Source organism: Tinamus guttatus, unplaced genomic scaffold (assembly GCF_059628265.1).
Source record: "Tinamus guttatus ecotype Peru unplaced genomic scaffold, ASM5962826v1 Tinamus_guttatus_pri_ptg000264l, whole genome shotgun sequence".
NCBI classification, from domain to species: Eukaryota; Metazoa; Chordata; class Aves; order Tinamiformes; family Tinamidae; genus Tinamus; species Tinamus guttatus.
In genome coordinates, this window is record NW_028288798.1 from 450,724 (window position 1) to 477,623 (window position 26,900).

At 43.0% G+C, this 26,900-nt stretch overlaps 1 protein-coding gene across 4 annotated transcripts in view; it reads left to right on the forward strand.

The window, feature by feature from the left end:
* The window catches only part of ARID1B (AT-rich interaction domain 1B), a 319,110-nt gene extending 293,565 nt beyond the window's left edge, over positions 1 to 25,545 (forward strand). For all 4 annotated transcript variants that reach the window (XM_088527205.1, XM_088527206.1, XM_088527207.1 and 1 more), the window contains 8 exons: positions 524 to 728; positions 9,891 to 10,029; positions 11,616 to 11,788; positions 12,566 to 12,716; positions 15,352 to 15,448; positions 18,634 to 19,423; positions 20,294 to 20,424; positions 22,454 to 25,545. In XM_088527205.1, the coding sequence (XP_088383331.1) occupies positions 524 to 728; positions 9,891 to 10,029; positions 11,616 to 11,788; positions 12,566 to 12,716; positions 15,352 to 15,448; positions 18,634 to 19,423; positions 20,294 to 20,424; positions 22,454 to 24,166 (3,399 nt within the window). In that variant the 3' untranslated portion in view covers positions 24,167 to 25,545. The remainder of the gene's footprint in view (positions 1 to 523; positions 729 to 9,890; positions 10,030 to 11,615; positions 11,789 to 12,565; positions 12,717 to 15,351; positions 15,449 to 18,633; positions 19,424 to 20,293; positions 20,425 to 22,453) is intronic.
* Positions 25,546 to 26,900: the final 1,355 nt, after the last annotated feature.

Below are 26,900 nucleotides of genomic sequence, written 5' to 3' on the forward strand. Positions count from 1 at the left end.
GGATCATTGATCTGTCCCTGCAAGACACCCTAAAGTGACAGGACTTGAACTGGCAATTATAGGCTAAACTGTGTGACAGCTGGTGGCTGTTTTGGAGGGAAAATTATTTTTCATATCAATGCTCAACCACTTAAATGGCAGAATAATACTGTTATTGCTTTCTAAATTAGTTTTTAGAAGCTACTTTTTAATTAGAAGGGGGTGGCTGTGGCTGTGCTGGGAGATGAATTGCCAGGCGCAGAGCGTGCGCCCTGGAAGAGCGCAGGGCGTCTGGACGACGTGCCATGCCGAAGACTCCCAACAAGCACGGCTTTTTATGGAGCTATCAGCAGGTTTCTTAATGGCTTTATAACTGTAAATGCTGTCGATGCACTACTGCGCGTGGGAGTAATGAACAGTAGTTAAAAAAAGGAAAATAAAATAATAAAAGTAAACCAAGACATTAAGGGCTTTTCTTGTCTCCCGACTTTTAAACAAACCACTTTGCCGCAAAACCCCGTGATTCTGCCATTTGTTGTTCCAGGTTAATAAAAACAAGAAGTGGCGTGAGCTGGCAACCACCTTGAACGTTGGCACCTCGAGCAGTGCCGCCAGCTCCCTGAAAAAACAGTACATCCAGTACCTGTTCGCCTTCGAGTGCAAGATTGAGCGCGGGGAGGAGCCCCCTCCAGAAGTCTTCAGCACTGGAGATACGAAGAAACAGCCTAAGATTCAGCCGCCATCTCCTGGTGAGTAGCAAAACTGCAGCCTCTTATGCAACCATTTTTTTAAAAATGCGGAAGTTGCTCATCGGGCCGCACTGCGTGTGCTTGGGAGCATCACTTGCTCATGAAGGATGAAACCTGAGCTGGTTCCTGGCTCAGGAGGCATCTTAACTCTGAAGTTACATGCCTATTTTGTCACTGCTCACTCATACAAAAGTATCTACTCACTCAGAGGTATAAAGACGTTTGCTTAAGTATTTGCTTCTCGACCTGACAGATTCAAAGCTAGCAAAGTAGGAGAGGAAGCATTCTGCAGGGATATGCTTGTAGTGTGTGTTAGACATGAGGCACTCAGTGTTAAAAACTGTGTATTTAAGAATCTGTTCCTTGCTGTTTCATTACTGCTGCTCTGAAGCTGAATATTCATCGTGGCTCTCAGGGGGTAAAACTTGTACCTGATACAAAGGAGGACAGCAGGCACGGGGCTACCCAGGCACTCGCAGACAGGAGGCTGCTCCGATGCTCCTCATCTGGACCTGGGCAGCGGGAGAGAGCTCAGAGCTTGGTGCAGCCACGGTCGGCGTTTAGGGGCACGCGCTCTGGGCTGCTGCTGCTGATCACGGGCATCAGAGGAGCTGCTAGCATCACCGCCAGCATCTTGTCTGAAAACCTGCTGTGGGCAGGGAGTGGTTTGGGTCACTCTTTTGTGGTGGTGGAAACCACAGTTTTCCTTCTGTGTTATTTTAGCTCAAGATTTGATAGTCGTGATTGATATTCAACATAGGAAATTTTTTGAGTAGTAATTTCCTAAGCACATAGAAAATGGGCTAGCAAATATTTTTCTCCATTGCTGACTCCTGGTCTACCTATGGAGGAAGAGGAAAATTCCCCTCTGATTTGCTGGATATTAGACCTTTCTGATCAATAAGATAATTTTGTTAATAACTATCTTCACAATTGTTACCGGGCTGGCCACCTCCTCTTACTGCCAGCGGAATTTCATTCTTGGAATAGTTAAAGCAGTTTCCTGTATTAGATGGCAGCATTTAATATAAGTAAAAAGTATTTAAAATAATTTAATTTCTGTTACTGCAGTTCACTGGCTGGAGATAGGAAGTGGAGAGTCAGGGATCTAGCAAACTCGCCAGGCAGTTTGGAAGCTACAAGGGCTCAGTTTGAGAATTCCTCTCTTAGGCACCAGAAACTGCAAAGACCTTTCTAATCATATAATACAGTTCTTGCCTTTACAAGATCGTTTCTTATGATAGTGCTTTGTCAGTAGAGTAAAAGATACAGCCTCTAAGGCTTAAGTCTTTTCCTTTTACAGACTAATGTATTCTGAAAGAATTTTAGGGGGATGTGTTAGGTCAAATGTATTTTCCTAGCTACATCTCTTCCCATAATAGTTTACATAACTTCTCTTCCTTGGTAACACGTAGGAGCGTCAGGTATCCCAATGCTGATTATTTAATACAGAAAACAGTTATGCTGCTTTGCAAAGCAAGCTTACAAAATTCGGAGAAAAATGCCTAGTACTAGAAGTGAAGCCTACAGTCCAAATATTTATGTGCCTGACACAAACACAGGGTGTCAGAAGGTGCACAATTGTTAAAACTAAAAGATGTTTAGATTTGCTTGTCACCTCCAGAGACAGCTGGTAAGGGGAGCTGAAGCTGAAGGAGGGTGAAAAGGAAATTAATGTAAGGAAAAAAAAAGGAGAGAGAAAGAAAGAAAAAAAACCCTAAATAGCAGTGCTAAAATTGAAACAGTATTCTGCTTTTTTAACTCTTTTCCTTTATCACTGTCCAACATTGCTCTCAGTAATTTTGTTCAGGGACAATCAAAATAAAATATGCGGAATTTTGAGATGAAGAATCAGTCTTTAAATATGTAGATTTGAAACAAAGCAATGTGAATGCCCGTTTTTCATAAAGTCCTTTTGCATCATCACGCTGTGTATGTATGAAAATGACAAAGTCCAAGTTTAAATTTATCATGAGTTTCAAACAAACTGTCTGTAAAGAGAACTGAAACTATTTTTCTAAAATAAAAACACAGCAGGATACAGAAATTAGAAGAGAGGGAAGCGAGCAAAGATCTCAAGGTTTGTTTTGTTGGCTAGAAAAGAACTCATGTCACTGAATGGAGTGCACTTCTGTACGGAGAAAAGCCTCCCCAGTGTGTATCAGCTTTAGTACATGAAGTCCTGCTGAGGTATAGATGCTGCAGAGAGTACAGGCCTGTTCTCTTAACAGTCAGCTTTTTTCCTTGCGCCTTTTTCTTTAGTATATACCAACATTAACATTTTAACTGCACAAAAGAAGTAGAGTTGTGGATGTACTTTAGATAATCTGTTAGTTTTGGGCATTCACATAGAACAGGAGCCCAATGTAACAAGCAACAGTAGCTTTGAAAGGTCCTTGCTTTAAACCTTCGGGCCTCTGTGGTGCAGTTAGCTCAGTGTAGGCAGAGCCACTTGAAGGCCGAATCCATTTTGCAGAGAACTGGTTGCAGTATTAATGCCTAAATTAATTCTGGTTAAAAAAAGAAAAAAAAAATGAAAAGCAGGGAGTCTTGTCTCAGGGAGGAGATTGTTGTATTTTGTCCAATTCTAACCAGCTGATGCTATGAGATCAGGGTCATGAGAGAGTTTTAAAATCAGCTGATCCTCATAAAACTGAAGGCTGAAGGGCAATTCAGAGCAAGGCATTTCTTGCAGTTGTCCCCCAAACAAGGGGCGAATACGTGCCTGTCTTGTGGGTGATCTTTACAGTGTAAACCTCGAGGGGACACTGTGAAACACAGTGTAACAACCATAGGGAGCGGCTTGCTACAGAACAACACAGAACAGCACACAGCTGGAGAAAGCATGTGATGTGTAAGTCATATTTACTGGACGGCGATGCAGTGCTCCGGGCTCGTGTGTTAGTTATTTGCTGCCAGCTCTGTGTTGGGGATTCTCCCGTCATTCCCACGTTTTCCAATATCGCTCCACTGGAGTAGATGGTGCGTGGAGCGTGCAGAGTTGAGAGCTGCGTACACCGCGGCTCAGGACAGTGCAGGTATGTGGGCTCTGCGCCAGGGCTTGCATGGACTTGCCCTCAGAGAGGCTCGTTGGAGGCCTGCAAGTGCAGTCTGCAGCGCTCGTCAGAGGTGTGTGCGGAGACACCAGGGCCCTGCAGGTCACATGCCCCTTTTTGGCCGAAAGACGCACAAATTATGTGGCGAATTGTGAACTGAGAATAACGCTGGTCAACCATTGTGCTGCAGGGCGGATGGGGAACAGAAACAAGTTTAAAAACATGTCGGCACGGAGCAGTTAGTTACACCCCTGCTGTACCGCGGCACTGCCGGCCCTTGCTGCAGCACGCCGTTACGTGTGTGTGGCCCAGAGCTACGGGCCGGCCTCTCCTGCACCGATGCAGCGTGATGGCTGCAGCAGTGCAGCTGAGGGGGCATCTGAAACGCCCTGGGGCCAGGCCCTGATGTCAACAGCGACGTCATTACCGCACACCTGGAGAGCCGTGCGCGGACGAGCGCGCCGGGAGCGCGTTCCCACCTTTCCTCGGCAGCGGAGGCACCGCACGTGGGGCCGGGGGGCCGGCCCGAGCCCCGCCGCAGCCGCTGAGCGAGCGCGTCCCGAGCAGAGCCCTCCGTCTGCCCTGCCGGGAGCGCAGGGGTGTCACAGCGCGTGTCACGAGGCCACGCAGGGAATCCCCGTGAAGAGGGGCGGGCGCCGGGCACGGATTCGCGCAGTGTAAGCGATCCGCTCCCAGTGCGGGAGCGAGCTTCACCTTCCGTAACCTCGCCATTGTTTACTTTAGAGAATGCCTTTGTAGCTTCTGGCAAAGGTAGGGATATCCTAGAGAGCGTGTCAGGCCTCATGTTAATGGAGTTTCAAGAGGCTGCAATCTTTTTTCTTTCTTTTTTTTTCTGAAGGGAAAAAAATTGCTGGCAAGAGGGAGATTTTTTTTTCCCCTCTTCAGCTGCACATTTCAGCTCTGTTCAGCCAGGAAGGGTCCTTCACCGGCGTGCAGCCTTGGCAAGGGAGCCGCCGCCGTGGGGCCGACTGCCCCCTGGCAGGAGCGCCGGGCCGGGCAGCTTGCCTCCTCCACGGAGGAGGACACTGCTTCCCTTTCGCTCTGCATGTTTTTTTCCCCAAAATTCTTGGGAATGTTTTCTTCTTACAAATCCATATGTGTGAGATGAAGAATTAAATATATACACACAGGGTACTTGCCTGGACACCCACTGATCAGTTATCTAAGCAGAGATTGCCCATGCTAAAAGAAAGGGCAATAATTTTCATCTTCCTTCTCAGTTAATTGTGTTATACTGATGCTTTTAAAGCACTTGAAAAATAGGCAGTTTCTGCTTCAGGAGGTCCACAGTCAAATTTAAACAGCTATCATCAGCTATCATCAAAAACTGGAAGAATGCGTGTAAAATTTCAGAGAACAGCTTAGCAAAAGTAAAATTTAAGGTGAAACCTGAAAAAAGAAGATTCTTTCTTACAAAATGCTTGTTTTCATATTCTGTAAAACAGTGCTAGTAGCAATGTGCGTAACTAAGTATGTGTGAGAGAACGTAATGAATTCGCATTTAATATGTGTACACACAGGCACATGTGTGCACAGGTAGTGCAGGAAAGCAGTGTTCAAAGTATATTGCTGTTGCTTAAAAGTCGAGTGCTCGATAGTTAGGAAATGCCAAAAGTGAGATATAATCTTTGCAACTTAATTGTGTTTCCTTGTGCATGGACAGTTTGATACACTCTCTAATTACGCACTCTTGTTCTAGTTCTTCCATGAAATATCTGTGTCATTCATGCACAGACAGCACTCAGTAAATGAACAGCTATTCAGTATTTTGTGTTATCCTCACTGTTTAATACGTGGCCGTTACATAAAGGCACATTTTTCAAGCCAGACTCAGGCAGAGAATTATTGATTTATTCCTTGGATTTTCTCTGGCTGTCATCACAGCTGTATTTGAGGGCTTTAAAAGCATTAATCAATCTTTGCACTACCCATCTGAGGAGAGAAGTAATATATGATTCCCATTCTACAGACAAGGAACTGGGCCACCAAAAAATTTACATCATGAGTATCTGCTAATTCTGCCTGCCAGTTTTCTGTGTTTTGCCATGTATATTATTCTAGCTGTTGCCCTACATCTTCTGCACAACTGCAAATCGGCTTGTCTAAACAGACCCTCTGAGAAAAGAAACACATATAAGTACCACTTGTGAAAAATTTAGTTTCACTCATCTGCCCAGTATGCACAGGCATTTGGTAGAGGAGCAAGAGCAGAATTCAGTTCTCTAGGGCAGAATTCAGCATCATCTGCCTTAATCATGGCAGCTGGGTGCTATTCATGGATGCTTTAATCATCCCTTCTCCGCGCTCCTCTGCCGCATTTGCAATATGCTTCCCCGACACGTGCAGCGAGGGAAGCAGGGATCCTGCAGAGCAGCCTCGCGCCCTCCCTGTGCCGCCCTGGGCGTCCGGGGCTGCCCCACGTGTCCCGCGGGCTGCAGAGGGAGCGCCCATGGCGGAGGGCGGGCAGCGGGGGCACCGTGGGTTTGCGGGGGCTTTGTTGGTTTGTTGGTTTCTTCTTGTCTTTTCATTTCTGGCTTATCACAGTGCCTTCTTATCGCCACCCCTGTTCTCCTTACTTGGCCTGTCTCAGTCTCGCCTGCTCAAGACTTTTACATCTTTGGGGTTTTGTTTTCCCATCTCTTCACCTACGCATCCCGGATTTCCTCCTTCCCCTGCACAGCCCATCCGTCCATCTCTCACCCTCGGCTGCCAGTCCTGCTTCCTTTGCTGGTTCTTTGTCCTCAGCGTTTCACCAGCCACTTCTGTTTCCCTCCCCAGACCTTAGGTCTCATCACGTGCATTTTCTGGGCTTTCCTGGTATTCCCTGTTGCCTAGGCCATGTCCATGACAACTAAAGACTTCTGAGATCCAAGCCTGATCTCAGCCACATCCGTATCTTCTTTCTAGGTTCCCAGTCCTCTTGTTCTGTTCTGCTTTTTTGTCAACTGTCACTGTTTCCCTGCCATCCTCTGCGCAGCTGCGGTCGGAGCCTTGGAGGCCCTGTGCGGGCTGGCCTCTGCTCAGGGTTCACGGTCAAGACTGCCTGCGTCATCCCGAGAGTTGTATGACAGGGAAAGTCCTGCTCACCTCCAGTCTGAAATAACTGCAGATGGGATCTTCAGAAACCCAAGCACTGAATGTATAGCAAGCTACCAATGTCTACATGCAGAGGGGTATTTTTCACCAGTTTGTGATTGGACTAGATGAGAATAAACGCAGAACAGCAAAGGGGCTTCTTGTATCACACGTGTCGCTGTCGTCCTGGCCAATTTTCGTGTCTCTGCTTCAAACAGTGAAGGGAGCATAGCTTCTATGACTGGAAAGGGTGACCAAACATACAGAAAAATACTTCTTTTTGGGGAGAACGGAAGAGGTCCGTTTATTTTTTAGGGCAGTTACAGCTGACATTTAAAAACAAGAAAATCTGAGGGAAAGCTCCATGTGGGTAATTTCCTCATGGCTGGCTGAACCATGAACCAAAGATGCAACTGAAAATCACATCTTGCAAGAGCAGGAGTTAAGCTGCCCAAAAAACGGTACCTGCGGCATCAGCTGTAACCATTTTGAGTATGCGCTTGTGTTACGTTTAAGGCATGTGCTCTTTGCATTGACGCCATTTCTGAAAGCAGAGGTGACCTGCTCAGCGGCCTGCGCGTGCGCGGCCCCGCAGGGACCGTCTCGGCGGCTGCTCGTAGGCCGCAGCGCGCGCGGCCGCGCGCGGGCCCTGCCTGGCGGCTGCCGACGTGGCCAACCCGCGGTGCCAACGCCTCAGTCGCTGCGTTCCCTGGAAGTGTTCCCGAGCCGCGGAGGTCACGAGCAAAGGATATGAGCAAAGCACTGCAAGAAGCTTTGCACTTCTCATGCTAATATTTGCCTCCCGTTTTTCAGCTGTTTAAAACCAGGCATTTAGAAGAGAGGGAAGGGGGAATCCAGAGCCCGTCCAGCATCACCCAGCAGACGGCAGTTTAACTTGTAGCTTCTCAGTTCTTCTTCTCCTAAAATCTGTTCTCAGGTGGAGGATTTTATAAAGCACACCATTTCTTGATAACAAAAATACCTCATATTCACACAGCCCATAAATACTGAAAAAATATTTCCCTTGTTTTCTTTAGTTTCACTTTAGAGGTGAATTACTTTCTTGCTGCTCAGGTAGGCTAGGGAAGAATTTTCCTGCTCTTACTTGCCCATCATAAGAGAAACAGGAAATGTACAGGACGAGGCAGTATCATGTTTGCAGTAGTATCTCGGTGTGCTAAGATGCTTATGTGATTCTGATAGACCCCACAGTGTGTAACTTAACTCTAGAATTGTGTTTGAGGCACTCAAAAGGGCAAGAGACCCTGCCTGAGTCAAGGTCACTTAGGCAAAGGACTCACTTTATGTTAGCATGACAACTCTGTCATACGTATCATTTCCTTGTAATCCTAAAGCCTTCAGTGAAATGTGACATTAATTTTTGTAAATGTTACTGTATTAATGGAATCAGGGAGTTTTTCTTAAACTTTCTTTGAGCCGTGCTACTGTGTAAGCATAATCTGGACGGGTCTCAGAAAGCTGAGGATAAGAATAATGTGAACTACAGGATGTGGATTTCCTGAGACTGATTGTGACTTTTCTGGAACTGATTTCCAAATAGTAGAATATGAGTTACCAATATAAATGAAACATATTTAAAAGGGAGTTCTTCAGTTAAAAATAAGCTCTGCCTATCAAGGTGGTCCTCTAGCATTTGAAATCAATCTTGAATCTGCTTGTTCTTTCCCATACAGAAGAACAGCCTTTACCACCTCTTTCAGTTTTCCCTCTAACAGTAAATCATAAAGTTTTGTTGAACGTAGATGGTTGGGTACTACAAAATGCTTACGAGATGCAGTTCATTAAAAAAGACAAAAAAAAAGAGAGAGAGATCTCCCAAGTCAAAGCTGTGTCTTTCTGAGCGTGTCCATTCAATTTGTGTGTATGTGTTTTTTTCTTTTCTGTTGTGGATTTTTTTTTCAATAATTGCATCAAAAGATTTGATCCTACAAATTCTTCTCAGGAAATACTGCTGCTATAAGCACCAAGCAGCCAAATGTGTCTAACGAGATCTAAAGCCTACAGAGTTTAATCAATTCCCATGAACTGTCTTGAGGAATTCATATGAAAATAGCAACTTCAGTGTCTGCTTTGCAGGACTGATCTGAATGTAGTTTACCATTAGCTTAAGTGATATATTCATTTAATGTCCTATGTTAGTTCCCTATATTACTACTCAGCCTCATTAGAACAGAACATTTCATACTTTTCTACATTCATCATTGTATCAAGAATATAGCAATTTACCACAGCTAAAAAGGACAGGGGTGCAGGTACCCTATTACTTTCTGAGATCTCAACATAAGTGTTTCTGGAGATGAAATAGATGCTTTGCAGAATTGACACAGTCTTGTTGCACATGCCCTGTGTTGATCCTTTTGTGATTGCTATTTTTACAAATTTCCTAGGAGTGTTCAAATTCTGCTTTCAGTGATTGCTTTCCTCTTACCCAAGACTGCCCTTTGCGTTTCCTAAGTATCCCACGCTGCCTGAAGGATGGCACAGGGTTGCAGTATACCACTAATCATTTGCTATGTTTCGCCTCAGAAATGCCTGCTCTTTAGTGGTAGCTGAAACTAAGAATTTACACTAATATGTGTTTAAATTTGTAAGGAAAAAAAGGCTGAAATTGCCTTATGAATGTATATGTTGAGATAATGATTATATAAAGAAGCTGCGCCAAAGAACAACCTTTCATTTACGGTGTTGTAAACTATAGACAATTAACTTTGTACCTCTGACCTCTGATTTAAATGATCCTTCATCTAGATGATTTCTATTCATGTTGCTTCAGGCAGCAGATTAAATTCTCGGTTCTAGAAAAGATGATGGCTATTACCGCACAGAATATCCTGATCTCAGAGGATTTCGAGGGAACGTACAAAGTATTGAGATGCATGATACAAGTAGGCTCATGGGGGAAAGAACCAGTTTCTCTCCTTGATGGTTATTATTTCCACAGCAACTTGGCTGCCACCTCTGAATATTTCCTTTTTCTTTAATTTCCCAGCCAATTCCGGTTCCTTACAAGGCCCACAGACTCCACAGTCTACTGGCAGTAATTCCATGACAGAAGTGCCAGGCGATTTGAAGCCCCCAACACCAGCATCAACACCTCATGGACAAATGACACCTATGCAGGGTGGCAGGTATGAAAAGTGCTTTGCTTCGTTTTTGTTAGGCTGTAGTTCCACAAGTAAGCTAGTCTCACCCTTTTCCAACTGCTCAGGATCTCACCTAATTCACTGGTGAAGCAATTGGAGACTGAAAAGCAGCAGAAAAAAACCTTTTTGGAAGGAGAGGGAAGGAGATGGAGGTGTATTAGCTTTTTAAATCCCAGAAAAGGATGGGAAAGGGCTGATGCAGAGGAGGAAATGGAAATAGGTGAAGAGGAAGAAGGTGAAAGCACCAGCTTAGAAGCACAACCTTTTTCTCTTGCTTACAGTCCTCTTCTGGGATACAGGTGCAGCCAGTCCCACAGGAGGGAGGGCTTCAAACCAGACAGGGTATAGGGAAAAATTACTTGAATTATCAGGGAACAGGGAGAGGAAGGAGCTTGTCTGGCTATAGGGATATTCACGGCCCTCTGTACATATATTTGGGGATAAACATTAGTGATGGAGAACAGTTATTAATTAGATGAAGGGCAATATCCACTCAAGAGTAAATGGATATAAACAAGCCATGAATCAACTGAAGCTGGAAATTAGAGGGTTGTTCCTGACTATTAGAAGTACTCCTCTAATAAATACAGTGGGGGGAAATTCTGTGGTTTTATATAATTTAATCAAATTATGAAAAGTGCACATAATAAGGTAGTTAACTGAGATAAAGCATTCAGCTAGACAGACAAGGAGAACCCTTTCAATCCTATGTCCCATAAATCACACATACCTGTTTAACCTACAGTGAAATCTTCTGGCCATTTGGTAAAGGTCCTTAGCCCACTGAAGTCCAGAAAACAAAAATTCTTGTTGACTTCAGTTGGAACATCACCAAATATTAAATAATGTACAGAAACTTTCAAAACAGTATATTTACAGTTTATTTTCTTCATCTGTAATAGTGCAGAAAGGATAACAACAGTCCTTTTAAATCATCTGTAACTCAGACTGAATTTTCTTCCCACTATATATACATATGCATATATATATATATATTTGCTTTAAGAATAAATCGGATAGTTATTAGGGAAACTCAGTTTTCTGGGCCCAGTTTGTAAGGGGTCTAGAATGAAGTCGACTGCAGCCAGAAAGGTAATTGCTTCTCTGTAACAGTGAAAGATATTAGGAGGTAAATCGAGTGTTGCTGCTTAGTCTTTCCTCTAGTACAAGAATAAGGGAATGCTTGGTAAACTTGAAAGGCAATAAATATTAAACTTACAGAAAGCAATATCATTTTGATACAAGCATATAATTAACCTATAGAGCTCATTGCCTTAGGGCAAGCAGCTTAGTGAAATTTCCAAAAGATTTAGACTTTTACATGACTTGGTAGGGCAGTGCACAGCTGAATTGGATTAAACCCACTGATCCCTAAGGTAGCCATATGAACTTGGGAAAAAAAAGGCAGATTTTTCAGTGACCATGCGTTATAAAAGCTTTTGTATCTTCCTCAGATGTGTCTTGCAGTGATCACAGTCCAAGGTAGCTCTGCGTGATGTGCTATAGCCCAGTGTGTTTCCGCAGCTCCTAGGCACACACAGTGTTAATGCCTCCCTTTCTTCACCCGCCAGAAACAGCGCAGTGAGCGTGCACGACCCCTTTTCGGATGTAAGCGATTCGTCATTCCCGAAGCGCAACTCCATGACGCCAAACGCACCATACCAGCAGGGAATAAACATGCCAGACATGATGGGAAGGATGCCCTATGAGCCGAATAAAGACCCATTCGGTGGAATGAGAAAAGGTATTTTTTGTGTGTCAGCTTCAGTGTGTTCTTCCCAACTTTACTCGTGCAGTCTGGGTATTTGTGCCACCGGAATGAACTTACCAGGGATCTTTGCATGCGTGTCTAATCTTGCCATTACTAAGATGGTGTCCTCAGAGCAGTAGTGGAGTTGCAGTACAACTAAGGGATCCAGTCACTTCCTCTCTTTGGCTGGGGATTCATTTCATATACAGTGCTCAATGCTCCTTTTCTTGCATGCTTAAAATATGTACCCTCTGCTAAAGAATCCATACTAGATACTACACAGGGTCCTCGCCACAACCCCTGTGGAGGGTGGGTACATGTGTGTATGGCAGCTTGGCACGGAAGAGGAAAGCCTAGTTCTGTCAGCTTTGTAATCCAAGCAGTGAGTTTTTTTTCTTTCTGTTTTGCACTGTTCATATTTAGCATTGTTTAGGGTGAAAGAAAAGCAAAAGGGAGTTGAACTTCAACTGTGAAGAGCATAGGGAAGAAGCTGCCTTGGTGCCCGAAGATCTCAGATCCCTTGGATGAGATTACTTTCTTCACTTGCAGCTCCTTAATATTCTCACCATCATCTTGGTAGTGGTGCTGCTTCATGTGTTTTCATCATCCTCCAGGGAGCTTGTCACACACCAACTAATTCTGCTTGGCAGGGTTAGGGATCTGGACATTATTTAATGTCCATCCCTACATCATTTAATAGAACTCAGATATCTTCAAACCCCCAGCATAATATGTTTAATTTGTGGTTCTTCTTTTACCTTACTATTGCAGTGCCTGGAAGCAACGAGCCTTTCATGACCCCTGGACAAATGCCCAACAGTGGAATACAAGATATGTATAACCAGAGTCCCTCTGGAGCCATGTCCAACATGAGCATGAGCCAGCGGCAGCAGTTCTCTTACGGCAGCGGCTATGACAGGAGGTGAGTCCACCTTCAGCAAAAAGCAAAGCCCGTTAGCAGAAACCATCCTCTCCCCGTGTCGTTTCCCCATGGCACGTTGCTGAGAACACAGCAGGCTACGTTTCCCCCAGCAGCTTAGTAAGCCCCTGCGTAATGACTGGGCCTGGCTGTTCACAGAAATTGCTAAGGAGGGAAGCCTCACACCTTAGAAGCCGCTCAGGCTGGAGCTGGTAGCAAGTGGGTGTGTTTGACAGCTGCCTGGTTGCTGTGCTGAGCTGTGAGGGCCCAAAGTAGCACGCACGTTAGCCATCCTGACATGTTTGCAGATAATCAGTTGTTTTGGGGCATTTTATGAAAAACAACATCCACAGACTAAATATGTCTGGTTTGTGGTCTGATAATGAATTGGCTTTGGAGAGTCTGGAGTCTGTTGTCTGAGCTGTAAGGACGTCAGGCTTTCATTGTGCCTTCGTTCCATCACTATCCTCATAATTTATCTTCTGATGAAACAAGCAAAAATAAATTAGTTCCCTTTTGTGTATCCTGGAAAAGGATTTGGGAAAAAAAACCTTAAAATCACTGGTGTCTGAGAATTGGTATAGCCAAATATATAATTTGGGAATGTTTGGATTATAGTAAATATTCCAGTAGACTTTGAAAGTATGGCTGTATTCCTGCAGCTACTTTCAAACCTCACTGTTAGCTAGCTGAGTGCAGCCCAGATGGTGCAGTGTGGCTCTTACAGGTTTAACAGTGGAACAAGTTTGAGTGTGAAGCAGTAGATGTTACAGAGTAACAGGGCTGTAATTGTGTCCTTCAGTGTCAGGTGATATTGCTGGGTTAAGAGAAGTTAAGGTGAGATTAGGCATTCCAACAGAAAGTGATAAATCAAGAGATTTTTTTCCTTAAGAACTTTTATTTTTGGCCGTTTTGGACAATAAGTGGGGGTTTTTATAGAATGAGGTTTCTTTTGTCATTTGGGAGTTCGAACATGGTCTGGGTCCTGAAGGCGATATGGGACCACCTGGTCAAAGCAACATGGTGCCTTTACACAGTGACCCCAGCATGTACTCTCCTAAACATTGCTCTGTCCAGCCAAGGTGAACATTGATTTCTCTGTTCAATATGTGCAATACCCAAATAACAAGTGCTAGCAGCTTTTGTGAGAGCACATAAATAGAATATGCGGCCTCCTGGTGTATTACTTCTATCTTGGTTGTTCTTACTTAGGTTTTTACTGTTGGTTTAGTTTGTTGGTGTGGGAGGCTGTCTTTGGAGAATCAGTGGACCTCGTGCATCCATAGAATTGTAGAGGTTAGAAGAGCAGCCTGCAAATTAGCTGAGGTATTTCTGCACCAACGCTGAGCTGAACTATGCCCTACAGGCCCCAGTTCTCCTGTGCAGCATTAAGTAAGTGATATAAATTCTGAAGCTTCTATGACTTAGGTTGTGCTGTTCTGTGGCTAAGAAATCTAACATTTAGGAAGTATTCCCATATATATGCCATTGCTCAGTTTTATCTTGCTGCACGTATCATCTTGGACAACTGTAGACTATTTCTATCAGTTATAGTTTGCTTTCAACTGGTGTTGGATAATTCATCTATTCATTTCTTAACTATTGGAGATACTGAACAGCTATTGGTTTTCCTCTGGTCAGTGAGTTTTCGGTACCTTTGGAAAAAGATCAGGTGCAGATTCCCTACTCCTGTGTTTATTTCTTGGCTCTCCTTCCAGAATTATTCTCAAACTATAGATGTGTTCTCTCCAGGATTATTCAGAGAGGAATTGCTGACATACTGGTTTGCAAGACAATGATATTTGCCAGTCTTAATACTTTCCAAGTGATTCCTTTCAACTGACTATCTAGAATTCATTAAAATGTGCTAAAAACACTGCAGTTGCAGTGTAGTGCCCCTCAGAGGTCATAAAGGGCTATAGGTAAGTTTCCAAGAACGACTTCAACTCTGGTTCTCACATGTGAAGAGCTTCACACTGCTTCATTAGGTAGCTGTAATTAAAAATTACATAAACCTTAGTAGAAATGCAATGTAGTACTGTTTTTACTTAGCAATGATGTGTTTAGATGTTACGTATTGTAATATTAATGATATTTGTACTCATTTTTTTCATTATGGTCCAAATAGAATGACATCTTCACTTTAAATCAGCAGTTAACTACTGGTTATATTCTTCGGCAATCTATAAAGTAGCTTTCTTGGAGATCTACTCTTAGAACAGAAGAATTATGACTTGTCACCTCGCAGCTGTAAAACTTTTCCTGCAAATTGGGAAAAGACATTTAAAAAGGACATTTACATTTAAAAAAAAAAAAAAAAGTCCTGCTGTGGCTGGTTTCTAGCTCCACTGCAGCTGCCTGCCTGCCTTCTCTTCTGGCTGCACCCTGCTTCCATCCCTGACTGCTGTCCCTAATACTCTCTGCTGTGTCTTCCTCGCCTCCTTCCTCCTGCTTTACCCACTTCCTTCCACTCCCAGTGGTGGAAAGCTGCTGCCTTGGGCTCTGGGCCGTACCCCTCTGTGCCTTGTCCTGTTTCCACATGGTGAATATCTCCAAGACGTGAGATTGTCGTAGCAGTTTTGTCTTTGGCTTGAAAATTCCAGCAGCTCTAAGTGATGATGTAAATGCTTCATTTTAGGCATGAACCATATGGGCAGCAGTATCCAGGACAAGGACCTCCCTCAGGACAACCACCATATGGAGGACATCAGCCTGGAATGTATCCACAGCAGCAGGTAGGAAAGAGGAAAACAGCTATATTCATAATGTATGTTTAATAAATAGTCACCCCAAAGATCCCTATAGATTCAGGAAATTGTTTTTACAATGTATGTCTCTTGACACAGAGGGCCACTGTAGCTGTGGTCAAAAATCATAGCTCAAATGCATAAGTAGTGCTTATGCAACTGGAAAAATGTGTTAAATTATACTGTAAGAGTGTAAATTTTAATGGATATTCTGTGAATGTGCATCAAGCAAATGTCCCAGAGTAATAACCAGCGGACTAAGAAAGTATAATTCAAAGGTTAGTTATGGGATGCTACAAATACAAAAAGCTGCTTGACTGTCAAGGGTAAGGGCCTCACTGCTGTCACACAGCCCAGGGAACCCATGAGAGGACTGCTACAAGGGAAAACATGCAACGCTCCCAATTATTTAGAATGCTGTGATGGGTCATGCACCTAGTCCAGATAATGTCAAGGAATTATCCATCTTTAATATATGTCATATGGTATTAGCTTATCTGTATGCAATTTCTAGTAATACTATGTTGCAGATGTATGAGGGGTAACAGTGTTAAAAGTAGATTGGAGATATTGGGAGACTTGAGCATAACCAAACTCTGTAACATATTTGAAAATACAAACAATATTAATTAGGAGGATTTCTGTAAAGGGTGTTATTGCTAGATATGATTCAGTCTCGTAAGTCAATGGCAAAACTCCAGTGACTTCAACAGGATCCATTTCATCCTGCACATTGCCAGTCAGGCAATAGTTGCTGTTGAAACTAGCTTCTCAAATAGAAAATATTTCCCTATCTGTAACATAAATATCCAAATGTAAGCTAGCTTTCAGCCCATTTCAGATAACGCTTTTCAGTTCAGGATACAGTTTTACTGGGTAATCGTAAAATCAGAAGAGATCTTATCTTTTTAGTACAATGTAACCTATCTGAAATTAGTTTCAGAATTGTTTGCTTATCTGTTTGGTTCAGAAGCTTTATTGTTTTTGGAGCAAGCAGTTTGAGGTGATTTTGTGGGGAAATTACAAAGATACGTAAAATAGAACAGTTTGTGAGTCCCATACTAATACTTGTGGGGAATGTATTAGCCAAGTGTTCCCGCAGGCAGGAAGACAGGTAGAATTTATTTTAAAAATAAATAAATAAATAAAAGGAAGGAAGAGTAAGTCCTGTCCTCAGTGCTTTGCACACCGGCTCTTGAATGCAAAGTGCACTAATGCAGACAAGCATCGAAGAACGAAGGGCAAGGATCTAGACCTTGGCCCTTCTTCCCACTCCCGTAGGGTTCCCCTTCTTTGCTTGGCTAGAGAGTAAGGTTGACTCTTCCTTAGTCTTCCTTTCTCTCCATTAAATCTCACTATAACAGTGCCAGACTAATGTGGAAAATGGCCCAAAAGGTAGAGAATGACCTGAGAAAGGGGGTGCTTGGAGCCTGAACCCCTGAGGCCCTTTGACCCACGTTTTTCAATTCCTATGTGAATGCTTAAGAGCACTGTAATAAAAATGACCTCCTGTCCTCAATGAGGTCTCCTAATGCCACTCAGCAGGTGGAAAGAAACATACAGTGTGCAGGCTGCGATCAGCTGCCCGAGATTTACCCGGGATGGGGAGGGAGCTCAACGTTTCCTTTTGGTTGCCATTAGACACAGAGCCACTACAAATGCAACGACATTGACTTGCCCTTAAAAAAAAGAATGTGCTTCATTCCTAAGGTTTATTATTTTTTATTCATTTTAACCATCCGGACCACACTGGCAAAAACAGGCATCATCTTTTTAGGTGTGGCAACTCCCAAGCCAGTTCTTAATATATAAATTGGCTATAAGTGCAAGAATTTACCACAGCAAGTAACTTATGCAGGCACAGTCTTCATTTCTCAGATAGCCAGGCTGCTCTTTAGCAAGTTTAAGGAAAAAAAGAAAAAGAAACTACTTTAATGCAACATAGAAGTTGTGGTTTTATATGCACCAAAGCTGGAAGATGAGTTTATGATTCCCGGAGCTGTTCTAACTGACCCATATTGAATACATACAGAATTTTATCTGATGTTAACTTTGGTACATTAGTATACATTGTGCGATGTGACTGAGTTAAGGTTTCTGGGGGGAGCCATAACTCTGAGTTTAACTTAGATCATATATTCAAAAATCGCACATTTAATGCACATTTTTTGCTTCAGAGCACTCAGTGTGGTTTGAACTGTGGAACAAACTCCCACAGGAACTAAGGACCATCACGAATCTCACCACCTTCTCAAACCACAAGATGTCTTTTCTGCCCTGTATCCTTAAAAATAAATACATGCAAGTTTATATGACTTACTTACTTAAAAACAACTCATCTTCCCCAAGAGCAGAGCAGCTCACCTTACTCAGCATTCACCCTTTTGAGAGGGTGAGAAAGAAGGAGGCAGCAAATCTGATGTGGCAGCTCTCAGTTGCATCACTCACTCAATTTGTTACTCATCAGCAGCATAGGAGTGCGTATAAATTGGAGCAGAATATTTGGGTTTGGCCATTTCATAAAACAATCTCATATTATATAAAATGTGATTAGGGGAATTTGGGGAGAGGAATGGTTGCCCAAGCAGGACTGTCTTCCTGGCAAGTACACAAGGAGTAGCAAAAAGAGCAGAATGTTTTCTCCTATGAGTAAATTAATTTTGTGGAGCTTAGACTCTGTTGTAACATCCCGTGTTTCAGACATGTATGCTTGCAGCATATCTTGGTGGGTTAGGAGTTTATTCAGTGCTTGTCCCTGGAAAAGATTAAGTCACTGAGTGGTTTTGAATATTTTTTAGGGGACTAAGCATAAAAAAAGAAGTAAAAATATTTCGGTGAGGACCATTGCCTTTTCATGCATGTCATGAGGAACAAATAGAATTTTTTTCTGACAGATAGGAATGGAAAGGGAAAGGGAGAAAATGAGAGAAAGCACGAGAAAATATAGCCCAAGGATAAGTTTCCTTTTAATATTAAGTTATAAGCACAGCAAAACAGAGGCTTAAAAAGTAGGCACTGACTTAAGCCCAACCATAGCAGCGCGGGCCTGAGTCTGAGCTCAGCCCCCTCCCTCCAGACCTAAGAGCCTTCAGCTTTTTCATGACCTTTCAGACAGAGTGCTTGGGCTTGTACGTGGAGTAAAAGTGACAAATCTTTCCAAAAATTCTTTGCAGAACTACAAGCGACACATGGATGGCATGTATGGGCCTCCGGCCAAGCGCCACGAGGGGGACATGTACAACATGCAGTACGGCAACCAGCAGCAGGACATGTACAACCAGTACGGCAACGCCTACAGCGGGCCCGACAGGAGGCCCATGCAGGGCCAGTATCCCTACCCGTACAACCGGGAGAGGATGCAGGGCCCGGGGCAAATGCAGCAGCACGGAATACCTCCCCAGATGATCGGGGGCCCCATGCAGTCGTCGTCCTCCAGCGAGGGGCCTCAGCAGAACATGTGGCCGACGCGCAATGAGATGCCTTACCCTTACCAGAACAGGCAAGGCCCCGGAGGCCCCGCGCAGGCCCCGCCGTACCCAGGGATGAATCGCACTGATGAGATGATGGTACCTGACCAGAGAATAAACCACGAGAGTCAGTGGCCTTCTCATGTCAACCAACGTCAGCCTTCTTATATGTCATCCTCAGCCTCCATGCAGCCTATCACCAGACCTCCTCAGTCATCCTACCAGACGCCACCCTCTATGCCAAACCACATTTCTAGAGCTCCAAGCCCAGCATCCTTCCAGCGCTCTCTGGAAAACCGTATGTCTCCAAGCAAGTCTCCTTTCCTACCTTCCATGAAGATGCAAAAGGTGATACCCACCGTTCCAGTGTCACAGGTCACAGGACCTCCACCCCAGCCACCTCCAATTAGGCGGGAAATCACCTTCCCCCCAGGCTCTGTAGAAGCATCGCAACCAGTCTTAAAACCAAGACGAAAGATTACCTCAAAAGATATTGGTAAGCATCAAAACAAAAGCCAAGGACAGACATAGGCAGGGAGAAAGGGGGCTTAGTTTCCTTCTTACCCTGGGAAGCTATTTTGATAGCTAACTTGATAACTGTAAGTGACTGTGTTGAGTAAAAAAACTTGATAACTGTAAGTGACTGTGTTCAGTAAAAATGTAGTAACATCTGCATCAGAGACAATGATGGGTGAAAGTCAATCCAGCAGATCTGACATGAAATGAAAGCAATATTTTATATGGAGACCTGGAGTCTCCAAAAATGTGTGTTTGCATAAAGATCAAACTTGTTTTGGAGTTTCAAATTTCATGTGTTGAAAGGTCTTTCAGAAAGTCTGTTCAGTCGGCAACGCAACATAGGTTTGAGTAAAGTTTTCTACGTTCTCATTCCGTAGAAGTTCACAGTAGACAATACTGTTCTGTTGCGTACTTACAGTCTCTGCCTTCTTTGAATGGCCCATTAATTCATTCAGTGTTATTTGTCATGTTTATTTCTCCCCGTTTTTTCCAAGTATCTTCCTATGTAGAATTCATGTTACTAATGTCACAATTCCAAGCTCCCAATACCTCTGACAGATTTCTAAGAACTTTATTTCAGCTTCAGCAAAGCCAGGAAGAATGGCCCTGTAGAGATACTTCCCCAAATTAAGGCAAAGCAGCAGTTTTTCTAGAAACATTTCACAGGGCTAAGTGAAGCCTTGAAACCAGGGTCTTGAACAAGCAGTGTTTATGAACACTGCATAATTGAAACAACTTCATTTATATTCTGCATTCTCAACATATTATGGTTTATACTTTAAAAACTCATTGATGGTCTCCTAGCGTGTGTTAACGCTGTTGTATTTTCCCTTCTTTCTTCCTCCAGTGACTCCTGAGGCCTGGAGAGTGATGATGTCTCTCAAATCTGGTCTTTTGGCCGAAAGTACCTGGGCGCTAGACACTATTAATATTCTTCTGTATGACGACAGCACTGTTGCTACTTTCAACCTCTCTCAGGTAGGTGGGAAAACAGTTCTACCTCTCAGCCTTTTAAGGAAAGAAGACGGAAATAAGGTATATGGGAAAAGACTGAACTCTCTTAAAATTGATCACTTTAAATATAAATTTGAATATCCCAGAAGTTCCCTTTTTAATTATAACAGTGAGAAACAAGATATTAACATAAGGGTGTCTCTTGTGAAAAGGACTATGCAGGAGTATTAGAATTTCAGCAACAGCAAAAGCTTGTGTGGAGTCTTTAATTGGTATAGTATGTGGACAATCCTAAAAAAAACAGCAATATGTTAGTGATTTGGTTTAACTGGTCTTTCCATAAAGGGCTTTTCAAAATGATAAGTTGATTCGAGACTGTCTTTGGGCCCTGCTTGTCGTATTTCACTGGTCCAATAGTGAGCTGCTGGAGTTTCTGAACTGCTTGTGTTTTATTCAGTTTCTCCTTCCAGTAAATTAGTCTTGCACAGAAATACCCAATGGACAATTTGAAGGCTAAACTGTGCTGTCTGTCCACAGGACACAAGTAATATAGGATTTCATTGTATACTTTTGCCTCACCTGCCAGCATTTCTCAGCCCCGCTCTAACCGTTGACTGTAGTAGTGATAGATGGTATGGTAATCTAATGTGCATGGTGTACAAGGTGAATATGCATTTTTATCTGTGCCGTTCATTCCTCGGTTACTAATAGTGTAACTGAAGGGGCTTTTTTTAAAAAATAATGACCCTTTTTAAGGTAGACACAGATCGTACATTTCATCCCACCTATTTTTAGAAATGGAGATATCTATAGCACGATTCAGCTCATCCTGAAGTAGGGAACTAAAACAGGTCAGCTGAATCATATTCTGGAACTGGCCTGTAAGAGGTCATTGATTATAACAGGAAACCATACAATTAGGTTAGAGGTGCAACTGTTGCAGATGTCTGAGGTTGTGAGGTGCATTTCATGCAAATTCTACCAAAAATTTCATTGGTGCATCCTGTGCAAGTTGTACAGAATATCAGTCTTTACATTTATTTGCTTCCTTTTGCCTTGAACTTGATTTGAGACTTGAGAATTCTGTGTGGTAACTGATAATTCTTGCAGTTCATAAATTTTTGTTCTTAAATCTTTTTGGATTTGGCAAGAGATTGTAAGAGAATACAGAACATCTTAGACATTGGTCATCTAACTAAGGAAAACAAAAGAACTGTATGAAATATGATTTAAATTAACTTGGGGTATAAGGACAAAAGGATATGTTTTTCTGAACATCTATTAGTCACAATTACAGCCACCATTAAAGCCAGATAACCGGGCTGAATATAGTAACAGCAAAGCAGCTTTAATAAAAAAAGCCACAGAGCGCAAATTAGCATCAAGTCTAACCATTGTCTTTCAGTAAGAAAGTCATTACAAGTTAATTAAGAGGATTAAGCCCAAATGAAAACTGTTTCTGAAGGGTGACTTACAGCTCTGTGCTCCAATAACAATTTTTAAATATTGACAGCATGAAGAAGACTATTCCAATAGAGATGGGCTATTAGCTTAGGATGTCAGTACCTAGAAGCAGCACTGCTAAGTCCCAGAGGTTGGACATTTGGATTTTGAGACTGAGAGGCATGGAAGGAGAGGAAGAACATTTGCATGGTTGACTTGAGGCATCTGATAAAAATTCAGCTCAGAGAACTAGAATTAGTTGGAAACTTCAGTTCTCTGAACAGACAGTAAAGAGTATTGGGCACTACCAAGCGAACAGGACAGCTAGGTAGATAGCTTCAAGGAGGCATCGTGTAAACGAAGTGCTGTCCTTCTGGTAAGTGTTACAATTCAAGCAAATGGCACCAGGAGAGTCTACAGACAGAAAACTTACTCAGTGGACAGAACGTAGAAGAATTTCTTTTGATTAACTTTTGCCATGCAGGATCTAGTCTAAAGTCCAAAGCAGGAGGAGGGAAATCTGCACAGATGTATGTGTCCCTGTTCCTAATGACATTCCATGCAGTGAAAAATATTTATCTGATTTCTGTGTTCTTTCTTCTCCCCTCAGTTGTCTGGATTTCTTGAGCTTTTGGTAGAGTATTTTAGAAAATGCCTGATTGACATTTTTGGAATCCTTATGGAGTATGAAGTGGGAGATCCAGGTCACAAAGCACTTGATCACAAAGCAGCCAAGAAAGATGATAGCCAGTCCTTGGCCGAGGATACTGGGAAAGAGGAGAATGATGAATGTATTGACTATTTTGATGAAGAGGAGGAAGAGGGGGAGGATGAAAAGGTAGAAGGAGAAGAAAAGAGCATTGTTTTTTCCACTCCCGGTGCCATTGCTGATCCAAGTGAGAGGCCAAAACAAGCCAGTAAATTTGACAAGCTGCCAATAAAGATTGTAAAGAAAAATAATCTGTTTGTTGTTGACCGATCTGACAAACTTGGACGTGTTCAGGAGTTTGATAGTGGACTTCTCCACTGGCAGCTTGGTGGTGGTGACACGACCGAGCACATCCAGACTCACTTTGAAAGCAAGATGGAGATTCCTCCGCGCAGGAAAGCCCCTCCCCCCTTGAATTCTCCAAGCAAAAAGAAGGACCTCGAGGGGAAAGGCGAATCTGAGGAACAACAAGAAAAAAGTATAACAGCTACCATTGATGATGTCCTCTCAGCTCGGCCAGGAGCATTGCCCGAAGACTCCAACCCTGGTTCCCAAACGGAGAGCAGTAAATTTCCCTTTGGGATCCATCAAGCCAAAAGTCACCGGAATATTAAACTGCTAGAGGACGAGCCAAGGAGCCGGGATGAGACTCCTCTATGCACCATAACCCACTGGCAAGACTCCCTGGCCAAACGCTGCATCTGTGTGTCAAATATTGTCCGTAGCTTGTCTTTTGTGCCTGGCAATGACACCGAAATGTCCAAACATCCAGGCTTGGTGCTGATCCTGGGAAAGCTGATCCTTCTTCACCACGAGCATCCAGAAAGAAAGCGAGCGCCACAGACGTACGAGAAAGAGGAAGAGGAGGACAAAGGGGTTGCCTGCAGCAAGGATGAATGGTGGTGGGACTGCCTCGAGGTCTTGAGGGATAATACATTGGTCACATTAGCCAACATTTCTGGGCAGCTAGACTTGTCTGCTTACACGGAAAGCATCTGTTTGCCAATTTTGGATGGCTTGCTGCACTGGATGGTGTGCCCGTCGGCAGAGGCACAGGATCCTTTCCCAACCGTGGGGCCCAACTCGATTCTTTCGCCTCAGAGACTTGTGCTGGAGACCCTGTGTAAGCTCAGCATCCAGGACAATAACGTGGACCTTATCTTGGCCACGCCGCCCTTCAGTCGTCAGGAGAAACTCTACGCTACTTTAGTTAGGTACGTCGGGGACCGCAAAAACCCGGTCTGCCGAGAAATGTCCATGGCGCTCTTATCGAACCTTGCCCAGGGGGACACGTTGGCAGCGAGGGCAATAGCTGTGCAGAAGGGGAGCATCGGCAACTTGATAAGCTTCCTGGAGGACGGGGTCACCATGGCCCAGTACCAGCAGAGCCAGCACAACCTCATGCACATGCAGCCCCCGCCGCTGGAGCCGCCCAGCGTAGACATGATGTGCAGGGCAGCCAAGGCCTTGCTGGCCATGGCGCGCGTGGACGAGAACCGCTCGGAGTTCCTTTTGCACGAGGGGCGCTTGCTGGATATCTCCATATCTGCTGTCCTGAACTCTCTGGTTGCATCTGTCATCTGTGATGTACTCTTTCAGATTGGGCAGTTATGACATAAGTGAGAAGCCAAGCATGTGTGAGTGGAGATTAGAGGGTCACATATAACTGGCTGTTTTCTGTTCTTGTTTATCCAACGTAGGAAGAAGGAAAAAAAAAGAATCTTTGCTCCTCTGCCCCATTCACTATTTACCAATTGGGAATTAAAGAAATTATTAATTTGAACAGTTATGAAATTAATATTTGCTGTCTATGTGTATAAGTACATCTTTTTATTTTATTTTTTTTAACCAAAGTTGCTGTCTAGTACATTCAAAGGTCACACTTTTTTTTTTTCCATAGATTATCCTTTTCAATGTTCTTTTCCATGTTTGTATTGCATATTTTTTGGGAAGCGAACTAGTGACTTTTTAAAAAAAATGTTATGGCAAACCATTGTATGATGGAAAAAAATTTTCACGACTTTGAAACGAAAAGGTGACAAATTACCAACATACCAAGTTCCTGTGTGTTTTATTTTTTCAAATAAGGAAAAAATATAAAAAAACTTGTATACCATCACCCAAAGCTCTGTGCAATAGAAGATTCTAGTGATGTAGGTGTAGGGGATCAAGGAGGGTGTCAGTCAGTAGTCAAAACTATATACAAAACGATATGGGTTTTCTCCACAGGAGAAATGGCTACATTAGGCTAGGAGCAAAACAAAACAAAAAATTCAAGTTAAAAGATTTTTAAACAAAACCTGATGATGAACATCAATTGCTTCCTCACCAGAACTGTCGTGTCTACATCTGTTTTTTTGACCTTCCACCATGACAGTTCTTCACAATTCCTTTAATCATTTTTTAAAATATTTTTTTATTGCCTAAGGGCCGTGATGTATATAGAAGTTGTACATTAAACATACCCTCATTTTTTTTTTTAGTACAAAGTTTTTAGTTTCTTTTTCATGATGTGGTATCTACAAAGTGATAGTAGAATTTTTTTTTCTTTCATTTGGGCCATATCTCCAGAAAATAATAATAAAAAAAAAGAAAAAGAAAAAAACCCAACACAGGAAACCAACAACTGAGGGTAATGTACAAGTTTCTGTATGTATAAAGTCATGCTCTATTTCGGGAGAGCAGCCGATCACAATTTGCTTTATAAATCAAGGTGTGGAAATGGTTACGTATGGATTGATTTAAGAAAATGGTTACCAGTCTACAGACAAAAAAATATATACAGGAAAAAAGGAAGAAACACAACTTCAAAGATTTTTCAGTGACGAGAATCTGCATTTGTATTTCAAGATAATGTAGTTAAAAAAGAAAAAAACTTGATGTAAATTCCTCCTTTTCCTCTGGCTTAATGAATTTCATTTATTCAGTATAAAATCTTTATATGTTCCACATGTTAAGAATAAATGTACATTAAATCTTGTTAAGCACTGTGATGGGTGTTCTTGAATAATGTTGTAGTAGCAATGTGGGGTATCCAAAAGCAAACTAATTACAAGAAAGAGCAATAGTGATTGTTCTCTTTCCCCTACCTTACTACGACCTTCAAAAATACTGATCTATTGTTGGAGTATTGCAGCAGCTTGCTCTCCTTTTAGAAAAACCTTCTCAGGTCACAGAGAAGAGTTTTGAGTTATTAGTTATAAAACCAGGGAGCCTCAAAGGGGACCGACACTATGCAGGTTTCCAGTCTCAGTGCTTTGCTTGGGGGGTGGGTCTGAATTTGAATGTTAGAAAAAGTGACACAAGATTTTGTTGAAGCAATAACCCTCTTGAAGGAACTGATCTGTATTCACTACCTGTAATTCTTTCCATTGGATAAAGGTGCAAATACCCCAGTGATGTGGGTATTTAGAATAAACACCCACCCACTTCCAGATACTGTATGTGTCATTGCATACTTCCAGGGCCTCTTATCCTGGGATCCCCCCACTCCAGTGGATCGGGCTGTAACGGAGCACATCCATCCTTACAATTGGCGGGAAATGGCTGTTTCAATTCCAGCTCTTCCCTGGCTTCAGATACGTCCACCCTCTCACCTGGTGATACCTTGTTGCTGAATACTGTTCAAGCCCCAAGTTTTGCTGTTCCCTCTTGGATCATTGGCTTTGTCAATGTGATCATAAAAAGCTAATAATAATCAATTTCCCTGGAATTGCCACATAATTGCACTGTTAGCGAACAGTCTCCTCTCCAATCACAACCCAGAGGTACTTGAAAATTACTACTCCTCTCCCCGCCTTTGACCTACTGCCCATCTTTTTCATACAGATTGCTACAACATTAATATACAGAAGGCAATTTCAGAGACAGGTAAAGTATACACAATTGTAAGCCAAGTTTGAAACGTGACTCCCTAGTGTCACAAAAAGTAATTTTTCCTTCCCCTTTTCTTAGGCAGCAATCTCTGCCTCCCACATCACCTGCTGCCGCTGTCTCTCGCTCTTGCCTAACAACACGTTCAGAAGCAGGGGGTGAATTACAACCCCCTCATACCTCCTCATCACAGGAGGAGGCATAATTCAGGGATGATTTTTTTTATGGCTTGATAAGAGGCAGTGTAGAAGTAGTAGCCCATACTACCCTTATTTCTTAACATCATTTTACTGCTTGATTTTACCCCCTGGATACAAGCAAGCTATTAAATAGACGCTCACCTGAGCTTCCCTCATTCTTTCTTTTCAAGGACATCTGATGTTTTTTTTCCTCTTCAGTGTTCAGAGCTGGATACTTGGTGGGGGAAGCTGCACCTGTGGCAAAACAGACACGATGACGGTGTGAGCTGCCAGGC